At 55.8% G+C, this 23,073-nt stretch overlaps 1 protein-coding gene and 1 long non-coding RNA gene across 4 annotated transcripts in view; both read right to left on the bottom strand.

Moving 5' to 3' along the window:
• Positions 1 to 2,616: 2,616 nt before the first annotated feature.
• Positions 2,617 to 23,073, bottom strand: part of USP22 (ubiquitin specific peptidase 22) — a 34,666-nt gene continuing 14,209 nt past the window's right edge. The window contains exons 2-14 of one of the 3 annotated variants that reach the window (XR_010937650.1): positions 20,368 to 20,500; positions 13,900 to 14,013; positions 11,369 to 11,470; positions 10,982 to 11,151; positions 9,778 to 9,925; positions 9,181 to 9,286; positions 8,913 to 9,071; positions 7,660 to 7,786; positions 6,848 to 6,939; positions 6,087 to 6,149; positions 5,533 to 5,682; positions 3,966 to 5,073; positions 2,617 to 3,176 (exon numbers count right to left, since the gene is read on the bottom strand). Coding sequence is in view for 2 of the 3 variants with exons in the window: in XM_067716799.1 (XP_067572900.1) it covers positions 5,031 to 5,073; positions 5,533 to 5,682; positions 6,087 to 6,149; positions 6,848 to 6,939; positions 7,660 to 7,786; positions 8,913 to 9,071; positions 9,181 to 9,286; positions 9,778 to 9,925; positions 10,982 to 11,151; positions 11,369 to 11,470; positions 13,900 to 14,013; positions 20,368 to 20,500 (1,407 nt within the window). In the remaining variant the exon portion in view is untranslated. Of the gene's footprint in view, positions 5,074 to 5,532; positions 5,683 to 6,086; positions 6,150 to 6,847; positions 6,940 to 7,659; positions 7,787 to 8,912; positions 9,072 to 9,180; positions 9,287 to 9,777; positions 9,926 to 10,981; positions 11,152 to 11,368; positions 11,471 to 13,899; positions 14,014 to 20,367; positions 20,501 to 23,073 lie in introns of all 3 variants that reach the window. The other 2 variants (XM_067716799.1, XM_067716800.1) reach the window with 2 other exon arrangements.
• On the bottom strand, positions 9,293 to 9,758 carry LOC137212836 (uncharacterized). Its single transcript, XR_010937651.1, has 3 exons — positions 9,733 to 9,758; positions 9,598 to 9,627; positions 9,293 to 9,552 (listed from the first exon to the last, which is right to left on the bottom strand). It is a non-coding gene; the product is annotated as an uncharacterized lncRNA (long non-coding RNA).

The following is a 23,073-nucleotide window of genomic DNA, read 5'->3' as shown; positions in this document are numbered from 1 at the left end:
ACTTATTTACAAAACAGAGGTAAAAACAAACTTATAGTTACCAGGGGGAAAGGAGGGGGATAATAAACTGGGAGACTGGGATTGACACATACACACTACTATATATAAAACATAACTAATAAGGACCTGCTGTAGAGCACAGGGAGCTCTACTCAGTGCTCTGTAATGACCTAGATAGGAAAAGAATCTAAACAGGAGTGGATACATGCACGTGTGTAACTGATCCCCTTTGCTGTACCCCTGAAACGAACACAACATTGTACATTAACTGTACTCCAATGAAAGTTAAAAAATAAAGATAATTTTAAAAAATTAAAATCAATCAATCCATCACAAGAAATAATGCGCCCCAAACTCAGGGGTCCCCAACTCAATGGCATTCCTGTGGATTCCGTGCTCTGAAGCGAGAAGCCAGGGCACTGCATCTCCCACACCCTCCCGAGAACAGCAGCCCTGCTGGGTTGAGAGGCAGCACAGACCATTTTGGGTGTGTTAATTCCATCCGTCTACACAGGCAGCATGTGGCTCCCAGTTAAAGAGGGACCCGAACGAGTTCGAAAATGCTGCACAACCACTGAGCCTGAGGATACGAGAGACCTAGTAACTCAACATCTGCGGCGAATGAGGACGTGTCACAAGCCTCCAGCAGGGACCAGAGGACACCAGCACAGACCTTCCAAGCACGTCAAACCTGTCCTCCTCCGTGGGCGCTGGTCCTCCGCAGAAAGAGCCTCCGCTACGCGGGCCAAGCACCTAACCACGGACATCGGTGACCGCGTGGCACGAGTGCCCTGAACACAGTGAGTGCTGTCGACCGCTTGGCCCACCTCTGGGTGTGCAGCGACGGACACTTGCGCACAAAGTACAGCAAGAGTGGGACGTGCACAATCACGCCCGCTGCACAACGGCAAGTACCCTTGTGACCAGGGACCCGAGGACCATCGTTTACTGTAACTTTGTCTTCAAAGTTCAGCTCGGCTGGACGGTCAAAGATTTGGAAGCAACGGGATTTAAGGACTGGCGACAGAAGATCCAGTTGGGGACAGACCTCTCCAAACGGGCACAGACTGTGCTCACCAAGGAGAAGCCCGACAGAGGACACTCACCGCCAGGTGGACAAAACGGCCAGTTGTGGGAGCAGACGGCTCGCTGAGAACCCCCGCCCCACTCCATGAACAAAGGGGCCATCGAGATGGGGACGGAGCTGTCTCAACAGGCTCGATGTCAGGCCCTGACCCTGGCTCACCAGCTGGCCCTGCCGGGCGCCCACTTGGCGATTGGACCGGCACCGAGGCCCAGGAGCAGCTGGCCACCTGCCGGCAGGCTCACTACACGGAGGCCAGAGACGCGTCCCCACGGGATCGAACCCGTCTCCTGGACGCGGATCTGCCTGCCCTGCCTGTTGGCACCACCCCCCGCAACGACGCTCCGCCAGCCCCACGGGACACAGAGCAGGGGCCTTGTGTGCACGTGGCCGCCCACTGAGACGCAGGCACGAGTCTGTCTGCCAGGACAGCTTAACGCTTTCAACCAGGGCCTGCGACCGGAGCGTGCGGGTCCTGGGGTGGAGGGTTAGGGCTGGGCGGGCTCCGCGGGTCCTGGGGTGGAGGGGTTGGGGCTGGGCGGGCTCCGCGGGTCCTGGGGTGGAGGGGTTGGGGCTGGGCGGGCTCCGCGGGTCCTGGGGTGGAGGGGTTGGGGCTGGGCGGGCTCCGCGGGTCCTGGGGTGGAGGGGTTGGGGCTGGGCGGGCTCCGCGGGTCCTGGGGTGGAGGGGTTGGGGCTGGGCGGGCTCCGCGGGTCCTGGGGTGGAGGGGTTGGGGCTGGGCGGGCTCCGCGGGTCCTGGGGTGGAGGGGTTGGGGCTGGGCGGGCTCCGCGGGTCCTGGGGTGGAGGGGTTGGGGCTGGGCGGGCTCTGCGGGTCCTGGGGTGGAGGGTTAGGGCTGGGCGGGCTCCGCGGGTCCTGGGGTGGAGGGGTAAGGGTTGGGTGGGCTCCACAGCTTTATATCAAGAGCCCCACCGCGCGTCTTCCTCCCAGGCCTGGAGAACTCTGCTGGGAAGGCCTCGGAGCCCCGGGGGAGCTGCCTGCAGGCACGCAGCAATGGTCCTCCTGCATGTGGAGAGACCCCCGGGCAGGACGGCTGCTCTGGAACCCGGGGGCACTCGCTGGTACTTCCTGAAGTTTCCGCGTACGTGAAGTGAAGGAATGTGTGACAGAGGCATCCAAAAACAGCACGCTTCAGAAATGAAGGGTGGACCGGGGGGTGGGCAGAGTTGGAACCACACTGACCAGGACGGGGGCTGCTCTCCGACCGCACCCTCCGCCTTCTCAGCGCCCGGGGAGCCGCACACCCGTATCGCGGCACCGCATCCCAGGTCCTGTAATCAAACTCCAGCAGGGGTTCCTGCGTTTAAAGAAGCCCCTCGGGTGGCTTTTAAGTTCGTCAAAGTCTGACAGCCCACGGTGTCCTGAGTCCCAGATTTGTCACCATCCTGCCCCCGGGAGGAGGGGACGCAGGGGGCATGGACTTCCCGGCCCAGGGCAGGTCTGGGCTGGAACAAACCGAGAAGGGGCTGGTGTCACAGACGGGACTCGCGTGCTAGTAAGGGAAGACGGGCCAGTTTTCAGAATAAAATGTAGCTTTATTACGACACAGGAAAAGACTACAAGCCATTAGAGAGAAGAGCCAAACAGTCCCTCAAAACGACAGGTGAAAGGGACGCGGAAACATCCCGGTAATAAAATCCACAGCACAATCATTGGAATCTCGTTCTTACGATTTCTGTTTTCAAAGTTATAGTAAACGACGAAACAAGTCACTTGAATTGTCAAAAGAACGGCAATTTTATACGACGAAAGCATCCACACCGAGCAGAACTACAACGGCACGAGTGTACGTGATGCAGCAGGAGCGTCCTGGACGTTCTGGCGCCGACGGGAGGCCCGAGGCGGCCTGGAGCGGGCCCGGGCCCAGCCCCCCGCTCAGGACACCCAGGGAGAGCCCACTGTCTCACTGTAAAGCGCTGACACGGCAGCCAACGTCTCACAAACACAAGTCACTTTAAACACACTAGCCGGGGAGGAAGGGTCGCCCAGGGATTCCTCAGCGGTCTGGACATCGACACGGGTGGTGGTTTGAAACAGGAAACCATTTTCCCGTATTTAGTAGCTGCATCGGGAGCTGAAAGAAAATAAATTCCCCAACCCATCACGCAGTTCTTTGTTCCTGATGAGGTGACGTCAAAGCAGGACCTCAGCGCGCGGGACGGGGGGCAGGCGCGCGTGCAGGCAGCCGGAGCCTCACCGCGCCCCCCAGGTAGTTCTTCCAGCCACAGGGGAATCTCAGCAGCAGAGAGATAAGTGCTCAGAACACCAGGCCAGAGGGAACAGAGGGTTAACTTCGACATAAAAATTCAAAAGAACACCCAGAAAAGAGAAACGGCCTCACTGTCTCCTGAATCTTCCCATCCTTGGAGCAGCTGAGCCCTGGACGTGAGTGGGCGGCAGGGGAGGGCCGCAGGGCTCACCAGACCACAGGCGACCCGCCAGAACCCCGCGGCCAGTACCATCTCCTCTGTCGCCACTCTGCATGGAGGCCCAGGGCTCCAGGGCCCTCAGAGCAGTCGGGCCACGCGGGGCAGGCGCCTGAGCTGTGTCGCTGAGGACTCTGCCGGGTACGACGCCCCCGCCGCAGGACCCCAGCACCTTCCACGGGGGGGGGGGGGGGGCAGGAGCCACGCCGCGCCCAGACCCGAGCAGCCGACGAGCTGAACCTGGTTCACGGTCTGTCGGCTGAGAACCCGTCACACGTTTTTAAACAGTGAAAACGGCTGAAATTTTGTGACGTGGCTAAAGCATATGAAATTCAACTTTCCGTGATCATGTAAAGTTCTACTGGAACACAGCTACGCTCATCCACGTGACCTGCAGCAGAGACCACAGGGCCCACAAAGTCAGAAACATCTACTACCTGGCCCTCTGCGGAGAGTCTGCTGACCCTGCCGCAGGTGAACGTGTTCCTCTGCAGGAAAGAAGCCTCACGTTCAGGGGACACTGGCTCGCCCCCCGTCTCTGGGCTGGAATCTCTCAGAGACGGGCAATCTAGGTTTGGGTGTGAACAGACAGATGTGTGCGAGGCGGCTCACAAGGAACAATGATGCTGCACCTCCCCCGTCAGCCCCTCCCACCAGCTCAGTCCCGGCCGTCTGTCCTGCGGCAACAGAAGCTACCGGAACGCAAGGCAGAGGCACCCAGAGCCAGGATGCAGCCCCCCTGGAGGCCGCCGCATCATCCGACACACCCGCCGCCCAGCAGCGACCAGGAGAGCTCGCGGGACAGGTGGCCAGGAAGGAAACACGGGAGGGAAACAGTGAAACCACTGGAAACGCTTCAGGTACTAAAAGATTAATACGACAGAGACCGTTCCCAGCGCAGCCTGATTCTCCTCCACTGAGCCAGGCAGCTCTGGCCAGGTCCAAGGTGCCTGCGGGGGGGGGTGGGCGGGGGGGCAACAAAAACAGCACCGATGAAAAAGCAAGATCCACTCTCCAGGATAAAAGGAAAACGATCTAAATTTCAGCCTGAACTCAATAATTCATTCACGTTACCATCATTACGTTTAAGAGATTCACCATCGTGGAAAGAGAGAGAAAGGGGGACGATACGCAAACGCCTATCTCTAGAAAACGGGGATCTGCTTCCACATGCAGGACAGACGTGCTCGGAGGCCCCACAGGGTCTTCAGCTCCACAGGCTCCGGGGCTCACGCCCGAGTCCGCGCTGCGCACGGACACCAAACTCACCAAGAGAAAGACCCGCGAGGCCTGCATCTCCTCCACCTCCTGCTTTCTGGGCCCCAGCGTGGAACGGCTGGCGCGGGGGCTGCGCCTGCCCCGGCTCGCGGGGGACACAGGAGACACTCCGGCGCACGTCTCCTCTGCCCCCACCCCCCCCCAGCCCACCTCTTGCCAAGTGTCCACACAGCGTGACCCCGGGCACCCGGATGACTTCGGGGGACTTGCCGGTGCGCCGACGGCTACTCGTACTCCAGGAACTGTTTGTGATAGAAGAGCAGGTACCTGAGGAGGAGAGAGGACAGAGCACGCTTACTTCCACCTCCCGAGGCGTCGGAGCAAAACCACCCTGACGAGGACAGCCACGCTCAGCCTGTCACCGCAGAGAAGAGACGGCAGGGAGGCGGCAGGGCCCCCAGTCCACGACCAGCCCGGCCTCCGTCCACCTGCTGGGCCCTGGCTGTGGCCGCCCCCCGGCCCTGTACACGGTCCCTCTCAGAAGGACGCTGGCCCCGGGTCCCTGCCCCAGCCCACCCGCCCGGCCTCCTCACGGCCACCACAGAGCCTCTCAGGGCTGCCCCACTGCTCGCGGCTCCAAGCCCAGACGCCTGCTGGAGCTCAGGGCAGCTGGGGTGGGGCAGGAGCCCCGCGGATGGTCTGGAGACCGAGGGGGGCAACGATGAGCAGGAAGGAGCGAACGAGGCGCAGAGGGGCGACGCGGCCCCGGGGCCCCACGGGACGCACCCCTCACTGTCCAGCACGTCTGCAATGCCAGCCTTGGTGATGATGGCATCGTCACACTTGAACCACTGGTCCTTGTGCTGCCGGATGAAGCTGGTGTAGTGGCCACTCTCCAGGGTCCCCTGGTGGTTGACCACCGCAAACAAGGAGTACCTGGTTTGGGGACGGTGGCGGGAGACGGAGGTCACGACCCTGTCCCCACCAGGGACCACTGTCCCCGCCAGGTAGCCGCCCAGGAGCAAATGCTGACAGGCGACAGCAGCACAGGGGAGAGGAGAACGGGCCCGCCTGGGAGGCGCTGTTGCTGTTCTACCCTCCCCGCCACCACCAACAGGAGGGACGGGGAGAGGGGCCTCACCGCGATGCGGCTGGGGGGGTGGGGTGGGGTGGGGAGGTCCCTCCCCAACAGAGGGTCGGTGGCAACACTACAGGAAGCAGGCCAGTGGCCAAGAGCAAGCAAGCCCGGCCGCTGCCCCTCACACGCAGCACCTCCTGGGAGACGCAGGTGGGCCTCCCGCGAAGCCCCCGGCCCCACTCGCGCTCGAGGTGCCACTCACTTGTTATCGTTACTGAGACTGTCCACCGGCTGCTGGTACTGTCCGTTCATCCTGTTCTCTTTGCTGTAACAAACGGCGCAAACTCAGGCCCGATTAAAACAGTTCACTAACAACCCGCGGTTCACATGGTATCGTGGGCACCTGGGACGCGCGACACCGGACGCCGTGCTGGTGCGGCTTCCACGGGTCCGCTTCTCCCAACAGCTCCATCTCAGGCAGAGATGACCCCCGAGTTACGGTGGGGAAACCGAGGCCCAGGCTGGGAAGCGGACTGCCGAGATCGAGGCTCAGAGCCGGCCCAGACCCACGTCTCCCTGCCAACCCCCAGGCGGGCGGGCAGGCAGCCTCCCCAGATCGTCCTGAGGCCCCGCCAGCACTGGACTCAGGCCTCTGTTGCTTTAAGCCGCCCCGCCTGTGGTTATTATTCACTAAGGCAGCCCTCCTACCAGGAAGCGCACTCCTATTTTTGCAAGGGTAAATTTCAAGCAGTCCCTGATACAAAGACTCCAAAACAAGATAAATGAAACCTACAACCACAAAACCACTGTGTTGATTTGTATCCAATCTCAGTGCCTGTGGCTGAAACGCCTGAAATGCTGCCCTGAGCCAGCTGGTAGGAGGACAGCCTCCCTCACACAGGGACGGTCCTGGGGTGAGATCAGGACAGTGAGGTGTCACGGACGAAGTGACATCAGGGCCCACTGGGGCCTCATCAGGGACCTGGTGCCACGCCCACCCGACCACAGACACGGAGGACGAACCTGGAGGCCATGAAGGGGGTCATGTCCAGCTCCAAGGGGAAGGACACGTAGGTGGTGATCTTGCGCCGAAGTTTGGCCGAGTGTTCGAATCGCTGCAGAAGTGGGGGTGGGAAGGCTGTAGGGCTCCTCCGACAGCACAGTCTCTGTGGCTCCCTAAGTGGGCCTTTCCTGCATTTTCCGAACCGCCCTTGGCCACAGCTAGAGCTCAGAGTCCACAGGGCGACATAACCCACAGGGCTCAGCCCAGCCCTGAAATGATGCGCCTAACAGCAGGTGTGGACCTAGCACGGTGCCCGGTGGGAGAAACAGGTAGGCCTGGGGATTTGGTTTCTGTCTTACATCTTTAAAGGGTCATGAAGTAAAAGAACAAGCAACAGAGACTGTATGCTTTACATGTAAAATCAGATCGCAAATACCCAAGACCAGCAAACACACTGTCTCTGCTGCATATTCTCTCATAATACATCATACACATGATTCATATTTGCTACTGGCCCTTCACAGGAACGTGCTGACCCCCAGACTAGACCTTAATGCTAAGGGTCCTTGCTTTCAAGTAAAAGAAAATCGGAAAACTTGGGGTGAGGATAGAAGAACTTGGAGGAGAGGAGCAGTAAATCCCTAACCACCCCCCACCCAGAGTAACTCACCCTATTTTCATTATGAAGCAATTACTTTCTGATTCACGGGCAAACCTCCCGGCGACAGACACGAGCAGAGCAGTTTACAGGCACCACCCTCTCTGCTCCACAAGCATGGACGGACTCTGCACACCCACCCACCCTCAGGCCCCGCGTGCTCAGGGAACTCACTTTGAGATGGAAGCAGGCCACGATGGGCAGCTTCTTCATGGTGAGCTGCTTTGTGGACTCCTGGTAGCTATGGCAACCGCTACACTTGATCTTGGCACTGCTTCCTAAGTGCTCTGGTCTGGTAAATCTGCAACGCAGTGAAAACATGGATTTTTAAGGAAAAAAGATGGCAGCAGTAAGAGAGGAAAAAGAGAAAAGTTATTTTATCACTTTCAGAGGGTTCACGTCCTTCCTAAAAACACACACACAGTTAGGGACATTTATAACTTCACAATGAAAAAGCTATTCCTTCCTTTCTCTTCTCGAGCACTTCAAAAAATATTTATCCTCAACTTTTTTGGAAAATGAAAGTCTGGTGAACTCAAAATAATTTTCTAACTACTGTTAAGACCCAGCAATCAAATCTGTCCCTGAAAAGTGACAACCAGCACTCACACAAAAACTGTACATGAGTGGCTACTGCACTTTTATCTGTAAAGGCCAAAAAAAAGCCCGGAAGCAATGCAGATGTCCTTCAGCGAATGAGTGGTTAAGCCATGTACACCATGGAATACTAGTAAGCAATAAAAAGGAGACAACTGGTGATGCACACAACCTGGATGAATCTCCAGAGAATTAGGATGAGTGAAAAAAGTCAATCCTTGAAAGGTTACATGATGTATGATTCCACGGATATAACATTCTTGAAATGTGGAATTTCTAGAAATGGAGAACAGATTTGCGGCTGCCAGGAGTTAAGGAGGCAACAAGGGTAGGAGGTGCAGGACGTGTGGTTGTGAGGGACCCTGCGGGGGTGCAAGCATCCTGCATTTTGACTGCAGGGATGTTGAGATCCTGCTGACTGTGACATTGTGCTGTAATTTTACAAGATGTTACCACTGGGGAAAACTGGGGAAAGAGTACACAGGATCTCTCCGTATTGTATCTTACAACTGCATGCAAAACTACAATTATCTCAAAATAAAAAGTTTAATTAAAAACGTTTTCATCACCTTCAGAAAAGGCCACGAGCCACAGCAGGAGGGCGGCCCTGCTGGGTGTGACTCTGTCCGTTAGTCACTAAAGGCCGCGGACCTCCAGCCTCTGCCGCGGTGGGGGGCACTCAGGGACAGAAACAGCTCGTCTGCTGGCCATCCCGTCTTCCCTCAGCTTTCGTGCGGGAACGTGGGGCCCTGGGGGGCCTGGCTTTACCAGGACTTTCCCCGAGCAGCCACGAGGAAGGGCCCCCTCCCCACAAGGCGCGGACGCCTCACCTCCGCAGGCAGTCCGTGAGGGTCGTGGTTCCCGACGCGTGGCTCTCTCCGTTCACCACGCTGCCCTCGCTCCCAGGGCTCAGTGGCCAGAAGGGAGTGGAAGAGCCGGGCAGGTCCAGGCTGATGTCCCAGAAGGGGTCGATGGTGGTGGAGACACCACTAGGAGCAAGCAGGGGGGACGGGTGAGCACCACGGCCCGGGGGCAGCGCAGCGACAAGGCCCCGCGACGCTTGGCCGGCAGCACCGGGGCTGCAGAGGCCGCACTTACTGGCACACTTGGCAGGTGACGTCGGACTGCAGCCCCCCTGTGAAGATCTGGTCTATGATGCAGTTGCAGTGGTTAGGGTTGTTGGCCTTTTTCCCATTATCATCACCTGGCAAGAGACGGTGGCTCTGGGACCCTGGGCCCCCAAGGCAGCCAGCCCACTGCCAAGCCGCTGACCCAAGGGGCAGAGCTGGTGCAGCAGGAGGGCCCGGGTTTCCACAGGGGCGCGGGAGGGACGCGCCGTGTGCTTTCAGTTTCTCCCCCTTGCTCCTCCCTGTGAACAGTTCCCTGCCATCCACCTGGCAGGCCCAGTAACAGGCCCTGAGAAACAGCCCCCGCCCTCACCTCTGCAGCACCCACCTCTGCAGCGCCTACCTGTGCAGTGCCCACCTGTGCAATGCTCACCTGTGTAGCGCCCACCTGTGCAGCGCCCACCTGTGTAGCGCCCACCTGTGCAATGCTCACCTGTGTAGCGCTCACCTGTGCAGCGCTCACCTGTGCAGTGCCCACCTGTGCAGCGCTCACCTGTGTAGCGCCCACCTGTGCAGCGCCCACCTGTGCAGCGCCCACCTGTGCAGTGCTCACCTGTGCAGTGCTCACCTTTGCAGTGCCGGTGCAAGACGTCCAGGGCCGCGATGAGGAACTCGTGCGCGTCCTGCTGCTCGTAGCCCGCCAGGTGCCGGGCGTGCGTCCACACCAGGTGCAGCAGCTTGTATGGGATGTGGGGGGACCGGTGCCCCGAGTAGAACTGCTTGGAGAGAAGGAGAAGCACCCTCGTCAGGAGCGCGTGCCTCCCTCGAACACAGACGCAGACGTGCACATCTGACAGCCGCCTGGAGCCTCCGCTGGCGAGCGCGGCCCAAACAAGGCATTTCCTTTCCTTTTCAGGCAAACTGTGTTTTCACAGACTCTGAGTCTGCTCAGAGTTTTCTCCATTCCCACCACCTGTTTTCTAGAAATAAGCCAAAACGATGAACGGCGACAAACTTTTGTCAAACACACACACATACACTAAAAGGTGACTTGTGCCGTGTGAAACGCGTACCCATAAACCTGAACCTAAAAACCAACCTGACAGAGATGAACTCACCACCAACAGTGCCCTAGTGAGGCCCCCCCATCAGCCCGTTCTCCAAGGCACCCGTGTCCCCGTTTTGGCCCAACGATATCATTCAGCTTGCTCACTCCTGTGACCCCAGGAGCCGCCGTCAGGCTAGGCTGTAGGTATGTGGGGACTCGCTAAGCCAGGCTAGGAGTCGGGAAACTTCTGAAAAGGGCCAGACCGTGAATCATTCCAGCTCCGCAGCCAGATGGGTTCAGGCAGCCGGGGCCCAAAAGGGAAAACGAGAGGATGTGATCAAAGGCGGACAAAACCAGACCCGGCCGAGTCTGCTGGCCCAGGGTCGACGCCTAAAGAACCCCTGGCTCCCCGCAGCACCCAAGGGAGCGGCTGGGCTGCACTCCCGCTCTGAGAAGGGGGGGTCCAGCCTGCGAGCCCGTCGGGACAGAACCTGATGTCCACGGCAGGGGCCCAAAGACAGAGGCCTCTGGTGACACACACAGTCAGGGCCGGTAACAGGAGACCCGCCCGTCCTGTGGACAAAGCCGGAAAGCGGCAGGTGACGGGGAGGGGCTGGCACCTGCCACGTGCACCCCTGTGAGGCAGCCGCGAGCCTCTGCAGATGACCAAGTGCCTCACCCAACGATCCCTCTTGGGAAGGACGTGCGATTCCACAGTCGGCACGTCTGTGGATGTTCAGAGCCCACCCCGTGACGGCCCGGCCCCCTCCCGGCCCAGGCGCACCTCCTGGAAGAGGGAGGACATCTCGCAGACCAGGCAGGAGCCAGGGCTCTGCATCTCGCAGCGGTGCCGGTCGGACAGGAAGAAGTCGCGCAGCAGCGGCGTGTGCGTCAGCGCCTGCACGATGCAGTTCATGAAGCACGTGTTCCCGAGGTTGATGAGGCCGCGGAGACCTGGCAGGCAGAGCGCGGGGTGGAACCTACTTCTAACGTCTGTGCCCCACCCGTGGGAAACGTCCCGAGGCGTGCTCGCGCCCACCCCCACCAGCCCTCACCGCCCAAAGGCTCCCAGTAACAACGGGGCAGGGCAGGGAGGAGCCTCTGCGACAAGCTGACAGCCACGCTGCACCTCCCCGGAGAATGCACCCTCCACCCGGCCGTGCCCGCCCACCTATGGTGCAGTTGGACGTGATCTTCCGTCGCTTGGGGTTGTGTTTCAGCAGCTCGAGCTCCCGTTTGGTCGGCTCCCACGTTGAAAACTTCTCCCCGACGCCTAAGCGGGTGGAAGGTGCCGTTAGCTACACTCTGGTCGTGTCTACGAACCAGCGTGGTGGCAGCACAGGGTTTATCAGATTCAAAGGCGGGCAACGTAGGGTCCTTCTAAGACCCTGTTCCAGACAATGGAAGGAGCTTCTCTCAGAGAGCGTGCCGTGAATGAACCACATCACATTCCCAGAGGAGGAGAGGAGAGCGGGACCTTGGGGGACAGCTGCCCCAGCACCAGCGGTCTCCTCAGCCTTAATTACGCCCTGAGCAGAGGGACCACGGCACCAGGGCCCACAGGGAGCACTGGGTGGCGACGGGCATGAAGGGACGGCCGTACCCACCAGAGACCTAAACCAAGGACGGCAGCAGGGCCACCTGCACCCCAGTGCACAGCCTACTCCACTGGCTCCACGCACCTAGAACTCAACACGCTCTGAAGGACGCACCGTCCTGCTGACAGATGGAACTGTGGAATGATTTTAGAAGAATCCTACTTCTTCCTGGGACGTGCATTTCTCAGCCCTGCGGTTTGACTGTTCTGCACGAAGAAATAACATCCTCAGCCCTAGCCTCACCTGCAACGTTACTAAGGTTTGGAGGTGGAAGAGAACAGGAAGTGGACTAAAGAGACTGTTCTCCAGAGAAGGTGGGCTCCTCGGCTCCGATGACCGACAGCCTGGCTTGTGCTCCGTTCTCTAACATGGCACGTCTACAGAGGAGCACAGTTAAGGCAAAACACTGTAAACCACATGCTGGGTTGTATGTTCTCTGTGGAGAGACGGTCACAGGCCAGTAGGGCTTTCTACACCTATTACTGTTGCGACCCATGACCGTGTGCTGGAAATGAGAACAAGAAAGAAAAAACTATCAGGGAAACCAAAAACAGGCAGCTGAACAAAAAAGAAAAGAGCTGCATAATGTTCACGTGTGCCGCTGACTACGTGCCAGCGAAGGGACGGGAGTGGCGGCATGGCTCCACGGCCACCGCGCAGTCAGTGGGACACATGTGCCGCCCCCGCCCCGTCCCCCGCATGAGCCCCGCGCCCTGGTAATAAGGGCGCCTTAGCGGGAAGGGCACTAGAGGAACCTCTTGTCCTGATGAGATGACTCCGGGCGGGCTCCTGCATGGGCACTGGCCACCAGAAAGACCAGGGAAGCTTGGAATTTGCAGCACCCGCACGGCCGGCCCCAACTCCTCCACAGAGGGGAGGGGGCTGGAAATGGGGTTAATGATCCATCAGGCCTCCAGGAAGAAGCCCCCATAACATCCCAGTAGCACGGGGTTCGGGGAGCGAACCAGGTGGGTGAACATTCCACACCGAGTGGGTGATGCACCCCAACTCCACGGGGACCCTCCCCAGCCCTGCCCCGTGCCTCTCTCTCTCCATCTGGCTGCTCATCTATGTCCTACGTCACATCCTTTAATGACCTAGTGAACCTAAGTGTCTCTCTGAGTTCTGTGAGCTGCTCTAGCAAACGCTCCAGTCCAGGGGGGTCCTGGGAGCCTCCGATCTACAGCTGGACAGTCAGGAGCACAGATGAGACCCTGGACTTGAGACTCCAGCATCTGAAGTTGGCGAGGGGATCCCGTGGGGCCTGACACCTCCAGGCCGACTGTGCCAGAACTGAGTTGATCCATAAGATACCCAGCCGGAGCCACAGGGAATTTCTTGGCAGGGAACTGACCCCCCCAAAAAAACACTTGGTGACCAGAAGTGCTGGGTGTGAAGGGTTCTGTGCAAGTAAAGGAGACTCACGGGAGAGAAACACTCATCAGGGAAGAGCTGGGTTGTTCCTACACAAGAAGGAAAGCCTGGAGTTCTCCCTTTCCGGCTACAGAGGCACCGCACAGGACGGAGAGCGCGCTCCTGAACTAAGGGGCCTCAGCGGTAGATTGTTGCATTTTTCCTCTGGGAAGTTTAATTCCGTGCTGACACAGGTTTAGCATAACCTAACCAGTTAAGAGGTTTTTTTTTCCAATTAAGAGTTTTAAGAGATGCAACAGTAATTTAATGAGAAAATAGTCTACCCTCCTGGAAGCCGTCAGCATACACATCCTGCAGTTACCGAGGGGCTGCTTTCTGGGCAGCTACCAGGGACGAGGCAGCACGAAATCCCTGCGGACACTGTGCCTGGTTCAGCCCCGTGTCTGTAAAAATGCCCGGCCACCGGAGAGGCTAGGTTGGGGGTGTCTCTCTCAACCCCGGCTAAGCCCTGACAGCAGCCGCAGCCGCAGGCTGTGGGCACCGCGCCTGCCTCCCCTGCCCCCCCCCCCCACCGTGAGCCTGCAGGAGGGAGCAGGCAGGTGTAGGGGCTCCTCCCCTTCAACAGAACCACCCCCCTCCCTCCCCACCCCCGCCACGCCCTGACAGACAAGGGGGCAGGGAACGCAGGGCTAAGACACAAGCAGGCATGCAGATCTCAGGAAAACCAAACCTTGCATTTTCCAAGCTTTCCGCTGTTCCTCTTTGGCAATGATTTCTATGTCTTTGTCATAAATGTAGTCCTGACACAAAAAGCAGTAGATACCTCCATACATAAGCTCTATGGCTGAAAAGAGAAAAGAGGGAAAAGACAAAATTTAATTAAAAGTCGAAAGGTAATGCTTCAGGACACAAATTAAACAAGCAAGTTTTTTAGGCGTTTCACTGCACCGTTTCTCAAAGCAGAGAATCCCATTATTACAAAAGGTTGTCCCCCCACTCCAGATGGTGTACCCTAAGCAGAGGAGGCACGTGAATTTTTTTTGGAAGCTCCCGCCAAGGGCTGAGGAACCTGAGGGAGAAAGAGGCGCCACGACCGTATTTTACGAAGGACCCGACCCCCAGGTACCAGGACCCTCCGCCTATCCTCTGAAACAAGGGGAACTCGCATTCATATCAGCCCACGAGGACTCGTGGCGTCCGGATGGGCAGCACGGCCCCAAGCAGACAGCCTGGAGGGCGTGCCCAGAGCTCCCGGTGAGCGGATCCTGCACTTCCTAAACTGCATCCTCCACGAAAACAGGCATGAAACCCAGCCCTTAGTTACTTCCTCACGAAGATAAACAAGAGAAAAGTCCTCGAAGCACCGGAAGGAACTCGCTCAATTCAACAATTAAAAAGAATTCCCCTTACCCTCAGAATGGGCAAAAATATTTGCAAACGAATCAACGGACAAAGGATTAACCTCCAAAATACATAAACAGTTCATGCAGCTCAATATTAAAAAAACAAACCACCCCATCCAAAAATGGGCAGAAGACCTAAATAGACATTTCTCCTAAGAAGACATACAGATGGCCAAGACGCACATGAAAAGATGCTCAACATCACTAATTATTAGAGAAATGAAAATCAGAACTACAATGAGGTATCACCTCACACCAGTCAGAATGGCCATCATCAGAAAATCTACAAACAAGGAATGCTGGAGAGGGTGTGGAGAAGAGGGAACCCTCTTACACTGTTGGTGGGAATGTAAATTGATACAGCCACCATGGAGAACAGTATGGAGGTGCCTTAAAAAACTAAAAATAGAATTACCACATGACCCAGCAATACCACTACTGGGAATATACCCAGAGAAAACCATAGTTCAAAATGGTTGAACTAGGGGACTTCCCTGCTGGCGCAGTGGTGAAGAATCCTCCTGCCAACGCAGGGGACACGGGTTCGAGCCCTGGTCCGGGAAGATCCCACATGCCACGGAGCAACTAAGCCCGTGCGCCACAACTACTGAGCCCACGTGCCACAACTACTGAAGCCCTCACGCCTGAGCCTGTGCTCCACAACAAGAGAAGCCACCGCAATGAGAAATGAGAAGCCTGCATACCACAACGAAGAGTACCCCCACTTGCCACAACTAGAGAAAACCGGCATGCAGCAACAAAGACCCAATGCAGCCAAAAATAAATAATTAAAAAAAAAAAAGGTTGAACTATGGACAAATGCACCCCAATGTTCACTGCAGCACTGTTTACAACAGCCAGGACATGGAAGCAACCTAAAAGCCCATCAACAGACAAACGGATAAAGAAGATGTGGCATATGTATACAATGGAATATTACTCAGCCATAAAAAGGAACAAGCTTGGGTCATTTGTAGAGACATGGTGGACCCAGAGACTGTCACACAGAGTGAAGTCTGAAAGAGCAAAACAAGTACTGTATATTAACACGTATATGTGTGGACTCTAGAAAAATGGTTCAGATGAACCTGTCTGCAGGGCAGAAATAGAGACACAGATGTAGAGAACAAACGTATGGACACCAAGGGGGGAAAGTGGCAGGGGGCGGGGGGATGAACTGGGAGATTGGGATTGACGTATATACACTAGTATGTACAAAATAGGTAACTACTGAGAACCTGCTGTATAAAAAATAAACAAAATAAAATTCCAAAAAAAAAGAGAGAATCCCCTTGACTCAGACTCACCAAGGGACAGCAGACGTCTGCCAGGCGACGGGACACAGCTCGGAGCACAAACCCGGCCCCGCCACCTGCGCACCTCTGAGCTCACCCACGTCCCCTGTGGTATAACAGGGACAGCAACAGCACTGACACAGGTCTGCATGGTCACTAAGTTCATATAAACAACTAAGCGGCATGCACCTCCTGGTAAATGGTAATGTCTTAACAAATCACAGCTTTTATCATATTTCATGTCTTTTTTTAAAAAATTATTACTATTTTTTGGCTGTGTTGGGTCTTTGTTGCTGCTGTGGGCTTTCTTTCGTTGCGGTGAGCGGGAGCTACTCTTCGTTGCGGTGCGCGGGCTTCTCGTTGCGGTGGCTCCTCTTGTTGCGGAGCGCGGGCTCTACACGCTTGGGCTTCATTAGTTGCAGCACGCAGGCTCAGTAGTTGTGGCTCACGGGCTCTAGAGCGCAGGCTCAGTAGTTGTGGCGCACAGGCTTAGGTGCTCTGTGGCATGTGGGATCTTCCTGGACCAGGGCTCGAACCCGTGTCCCCTGCATTGGCAGGCGGATTCTTAACCACTGTGCCACCAGGGAAACCCCCATATTTCATGTCTTAAGGTACAAAGACACAGGTCAATGATACTGTGGTGGATCGAAAGCGGATCTATCAAGACTCAAAGTAGCAATTTCAGAGAATCCCAGGCCTACCCCTGCCCCTCCCTAAAAACCTACAAAATTCCGACCAAGTCTCTGCAAGTCCACGTCGAGGCTGCTCTGGAGGCCGGGGCCAGCTGCCCTGCGTTCTGCCCACTCCTGGGCAGTGTCACTCCTGCCCCGGGGACCAGAGCAAGCTGGCAGAGGCGGGCTTATGGTGGGAAGGAGGGACACTTTCAGGGAAGCAGCGGGGTTCAGCGAGAAACAGGCCAGCCGCACGGCGAGGGCAGAGGGAGGCCCCATGTCCCCAGATGAGTCTGCCTCCCACCCGCTGTGTGGGGCTGGGACCGCCAGGAGGGGCGGGGGCCGACAACGGGCGCTGGGGCCCCGGGATGAAACGAGGAGGCAGCTTGCCTGACCCCAGCCCCACACAAAACTTCACTCCACACGGTCAGCAACCTACATCACAGCTAAAAGTATAAAAACTCAGACACAAACGGGTAAGCGTCCCGACCTCAGGTTTGCCAATGGATTCTTAGTCTGACACCGAAAAAGCATGAACAACCAAAGAGAAATGCTGTTACGGCACACTTAAACTACGGTACAGTGTAAACATTATTTTTATATTCAGTGGGAAACCAAAACATGTGTGTGCCTCGCTTTATTGAGATATCTGCTTTATTGAGGTGGTCTGGAACTGAACCCACAGTTATCTCCAAGGTCTTCTGGTATCCAAAAGAAATGAAAACGTATGTCCACAAAGAAACTCACACATGCATGTTTATAGCAGCATTATTCATAAACGCCAAAGGTGGGAACCCAAATGTCTACCAGTGGATGACTGGATAAACAAACTCTGGAATATCAACACAAAGGAATGCTATTCAACCACAAAGAAATGAACTGACACTTCATGCACCTTGAAAACCTGCCGAGAGGTAGAAACAGACACAAAAGGCTGTGTGTTGTATGATTCCTTTTATATGAAATATTCAAGACAGACGAATCCACAACTGAAGACAGATCAGCAGATGCCAGGGCCCGGAGAGGATTACGTAACAGAGACATGTATTATGTATTCTTCGAGGAGACGAAGAAGTTTTGAAAATAAAGAGAGATGGTATTTCCACACACCACATGGCAAGTGACTAAATGCACTGAACTGTACTGGTTGAAATGGTTAATTGTGTGTTCTCTGAATTTCATCTCAATATGGAATTCAAAAACCCAACGCAACACCTACAGTCACGGCAGTTCCTCCAGAAAATTATCTCACAGTCAAGATAACCAAGGACAAAGGCTTGACTGCATCAGGACTAAAGGCTGAGCAGACAGTCAGTGGTCCCGTGGTACCCACGGTGGGGCTGGTTCCAGGACCCCCGCGGACACCAGGATCCAAGGATGCTCGAGCCCCTTGTAGGAAATGGTGTGGTATCTGCACAGAACCTACATCCTCCTACACACTTTAAATCACCTCCAGGCTGCTTTACCTAATACAGCATGAATGCCACGTAAGTAGCTGCCTGGACCAGACAAATTCAAGTTTTGCTTTTTGGAACTTTCTGGAATTTGTTTTTCGATCTGAGCTTGGCTGGATCTGCAGGTGCAGAACCCATGGAAACAAAGGGCCAGCTGCCCAGGAACCCAGCTGCCTGGATGCGGGCGAGACGCTCCCAGGAAGAGAGGAGGCCGTCAACCCACTCACCCGGGAACCCCCGGCCGACAGGCACCAGGCAGGCGCGTGTCCCCCTCCCTCCAGCCACAGGAGGATCCTGAGATGGAGGGAAACGTCACCCGCTCAGAGGGGAGCCGATACGCCCTCTTATGCCCACATACATCCTCACACCCTCTGGGAAAACTAAAATAACGCTTCCTAGAGGCAGACACAAAGCTAAAAGCACTCCTTTCACAGCCTCTGTGGCTCACGCAGGTAACATCCACGGGCCCCCGTGACTCGACATCAAACAAAAACCTGTACGAAACTAAGGAACATGAAACCAAATCTTACTCAGTGACCTGGACCCCAACACCATCCCGCACAGCAAACCGGCCGGCAGCGGGTCAGGACGGGCCCTTCCTTCTGGGGGCCACTTCCGCCACGTCACACCAGGCAGGGTCACAGGGCAGGTCGGACAGAGGAGCAGAAGCTTCGTCCTCCCACAGGCCGCCAGCAAAGACCCCATAGCTACCGACGTGCTGGTTTTAACTGAACACTCGCAAAAAAGCAAATACTCAGACGAGACTCCCCGTGGGCCTCTCACGCCCCTCCGCTTAGAAGCCGCAAGCCCTGGGAGAAATCCTTCTAAGCGTCCACGTCAGGCCCCAGGGTTATTCCGCGGGGCTCCCAGAGGCAGGACTCGGCCCAAGAATCACGGCCCCTTGGCCCTCAAACGTCAAGCCGCCGCTCTGAGGGGCTCTAGGGGTAACAGGGAGCAGCTCGAGACGCAGGGCCGGGGCAGGCGATCCCTTCCCTGCCGGGGCTCCTCTCCCGTGCCCTCCCCTGCCATGTGGACACAGAAAGCTAAGCTTTGGCTTTGTTCACACACACGCACACACACGCTCACACACACAACCTGCAATAAACTCCTGGGCTCTCCCATTTTGTGGTTTTGTCTCTTGAAGAAAACCTTCTAAAACTTATTCATTCTGGCCAAAGTAGAGGCAGAGTTTATCAATCAGGTTGATAAAATTAATAAGCACACAAATTTCTCGAGTGACTTTTGTAGATGATGCTAGGTAACAATAAGATTCGCAGCCCTTTGCAGTGCAAAGGTGCTTCCCATTTTCCATGACCCTTTTAACCACACAGTATCACAGCCCCGGTGTGAGAGGAGCCTAAGCGGGTCTGGTCCCAGAATCAGATGGTATTAAGCACAAAGATCTACATTAACTCACCACCACAGAATCCCACCACACCCGTCCTGCCCCATCAGACCTTCCCTCTGGTCCCTCGTGGGGAAGGGGGACGGGATTGCTGACCCCCGCCCTGCCAGGCAGCCGCTCACCCACAGCTGTGAAGCACCTCCAGGGCCGCCAGCTCTCCTTCCAAAAAGGCCACTTAGCTCCTGGTGACAGGCTGAGCCCCAGCACTGGCTGCAAGTTCTCAGCTGCAAATGAAATGAGGCACGACCTCCGGAGATGACCGCGTTTGAACGAGCCATTCCTACTACTTAAAAGGCCTGAGACTATCTTTCACTGGAAGGCTAGGTCACACCAAGTTACGTTCTAGAAAAGGGTCTGTGGTCTGGACCTTCTGAAAGTGATTTTCTTACAGATATCCTAACAACCTCAGCATCGTTTGACAGAAAACACAATCCTCAACGAGGGAAACATTTAGTGACAACGGTCAGAAAATCAAGCCAAGAGCAAAACGCAGCTTCGCGTCACCTCTGGAAGGCACTAGTGTCTGAACATGAAACGTGAGCTCGCCTCAACGCCAGCCTCTCTGCGAACACTGACGACACTGCAAACCCGTTACAGAAATCACTAAGTTCACCCAGTGCCCCCCAACCCCACGCTGACACCGATAACCTAAGGCTGCATTTAAGACCTGTGCAAATTTCTGCCTGATCTAATACCTAACCGTGCTTTTCAGAGAGGAAGATGAGTCTCTGATGCTCCGTTAAAGAAAGTCACCGTTCAGGGTTACACGACTTTGTGTGACCTCAGGCACGCTGGGCACGTGCCCCTCTCGTGGGTTCAGTGTCTCTCTTTCCTCTCCCCCTGGAGTTCCACGAGGAGAGCACAAGCTATTTCAGACAAAGGTGGACTCCCGAGAGAGTGGAAGGTCAAATTCACAGAACGAGAGTCGGGGAGGTGACCCCAAAGCCCAGGAGGCGTCGTGCGGCCTTACCCAGGTTGTGCCTTTTCGACTTGGCGTGCTCATGAATGTGCTTCTTCGTGAAACAGCCAAAGAAGACGCAGTGGAGGCACGAGTGCAGCCGGTTCAGGTGGACGCCGCACACGTGACACACGCACGACTTCGCCTGAAATGCAGAAGAGAGAGTTAGAAACCAGGGGTTCTCGGAAACACCAGGGCAGGGTGATCCCAACGGGCGCAGCTCGGGAGGAAGGGAAAGCCCGGATTTCCTCTCAAGGTCTCACTGCCTAAAAGGTCATTTCGTTAATCCTGTCAGTTGCCCCCCAAAAGGCACGTAGGTCATTTAGCTCAGGAGTGGCTCCGTGTAAGAGACCTCGGCCCCTTCTCCAACTCAAAGACGCTCAGACAAAGCGCCTGGAGCTCCAGGAGCTGTCAAGGTCCTTCCGCATCCAACGGGGCCCCCAAGCCCAGGTCACCTTTAACCTGCACTTCACTTCCAGTTTCATATTCCAGGTTCCAAGACCACAGCAAACCTATAATCCGTCAATCCAGATGAATATGAATCAAAGCAATACACAGAAACAAGAAAAAGAACGGCGTGTGTCCGAGAACCAGACCACGGAAACCTAAAGTTCTAACCTCAGCGATTAAGAGCACCATGGTAGACAATTCTCGTCCCCCCGAACCACCCAGGAATGCCCGGCACGACAATTACACCCGCGCCAACTGTGAACCCCTGCAGGCCACCAACTTGAACTCCCAGCCCCTGCGATGACACCGCACGACACAACCCTCTCGCTCTGACTGGAGTGCAGGGAGCTTGGGGTGAAGGGAGGTGGAAGATGAACAGGGCCTGGGAGGTAAGGTTAAAACAGAAAAGGCCCAGAAACAAAGGACAGCAGCACAAACGTGACACGGACACGGGCGCCGGGTACTGGAGCGATTACGCCCTTTGGTCCTCACGGCCAGCCCCGAGGAAGGCCGCGAGCCCTTCTGACATGCGTCTGCTGGTGGCCACACAGCGGCACGTGGGCTAGGACCTCCTGACCCCGCAGGCCACGCTCCCCCACGGAGCCCAGAAGCAGCCCCTCCGAGCCTCACTCTGCACACACAAGACCCAGGCAGGGGCCGCCCGGGGGCCAGGCTGACCGTCCACCCTCGATGGCAGGCGTGGAGGGCATGGCCTGAGGACGAGGCACAAACCTCTCTTCACGTGAAACTCGAGTCACAGTTTTTCCACCAGGGAAAGCTGCACAGAGACTTCGTAGAAGAGCAGGAAGTGGTGCAGGGGAGCTGGGGGAGGGCATGTGGATGCTCCCTCAAGACGAGAGCCCCGAGGCTGGAGCACGGGTCTGAGGACAGAGCAGACTGGCTGGCAACAGGCACACAGGGCGGCCAGACCACCAAGTTTCTCAACGCCAGGTGCTCAGCTTGAGAAACACAAATCCTCACGGGCAGCCACAGGCCAACAGGCCCTGTCCTGGAAGCACAGCCTCAGGAAAACCTCACGCCCAGGCTGATCTTTCACCTCCACGTACAATTTATCTCTGGACCCAAATGCAACTCTGATCATTACCACCGTATTTCTTCTTGACTAAGAGCTGCTCTCGGGACTCCCCTGGTGGCACAGTGGTTAAGAATCCTCCTGCCAATGCAAGGGACACGGGTTCGAGCCCTGGTCCGGGAAAATCCCACATGCCGCGGAGCAGCTAAGCCGGTGCACCACAACTACTGAGCCTGCGCTCTAGAGCCCACACGCCACAACTACTGAGCCCATGTGCTACAACTACTGAAGCCCGTGTGCCTAGAGCCCGCGCTCCGCAACAAGAGAAGCCACTGCAATGAGAAGCCTGCGCACCGAAACAAAGAGTAGCCCCCGCTCGCTGCAACCAGAGAAAGCCCACGCGCAGCAACGAAGACCCAACATAGCCAAAAATTAATTGACTAATTTAAAAAAAAAAAAAAGAGTCGCTTTCAATGGCTAGTTACTTACCTTGTTTTGACACCAGCAAGAGGTTACCTCTGCAAACCCCGTATGGTCAAGCCCCAATGCAGGCCTCAGCACAGGGGACCCATGTGTGTGCTCCGGTGGCGCAGGGTGTTCCTGTGGATGGCAGGAGGTCCAGAGACATCCCTGGTCTCCACCCTGGGTCGCAGGGGGCGCCTGCCCCCTCCCAGCAGGAAGCCCTGCTCTGGGACAATCCCACAGGAGTGCGAGGGTCACTGAAAAGACTTGTCTAAAATGCTGCAACGCTAGAAACAGTAGTTGTGTCACCTGTTTATTCTTCCAATGAGCAATCTAAGGAATTCGCTAACTAACTGTCCTCAGTAACACAAGGACGTTTTTATTTTTTATTTACTTATTTTTTAACACAGGGAAATTTTTAAATTACATAATAGTTACTTGATGTGTAACAAATGATGCTTCCCAGTACCCATGAAATTTTTCTTTTATATAAATACTGTTAGGAACAGATTCCTGGAAGCTGTTTACTGCTCACTACAGCTACAGATGTAAAGATTAAGAGGTATTCCTTATTTTTATCACTCAGGATATATTAAATGTGTGATCGTAATTTTATTAAAATTCCTCTACGAACTTAAAAAGAAATCCAATTCTGTTTATATAATTTGAGAAAGAATTCAGGACTAGCATTACCCTGAAAATACAGACAAATCAGGATGAGTGTATAATTTTAACACATCATTTTTTCCCCTTAAAACACACAAAAGCTTTAA

The sequence above is a fragment of the Pseudorca crassidens genome, chromosome 19 (genome assembly GCF_039906515.1).
Source record: "Pseudorca crassidens isolate mPseCra1 chromosome 19, mPseCra1.hap1, whole genome shotgun sequence".
In the NCBI taxonomy this organism is placed as follows: Eukaryota; Metazoa; Chordata; class Mammalia; order Artiodactyla; family Delphinidae; genus Pseudorca; species Pseudorca crassidens.
Note: the sequence above shows the minus strand (reverse complement) of the source record. Positions and strands in the feature narration are given on the sequence as shown.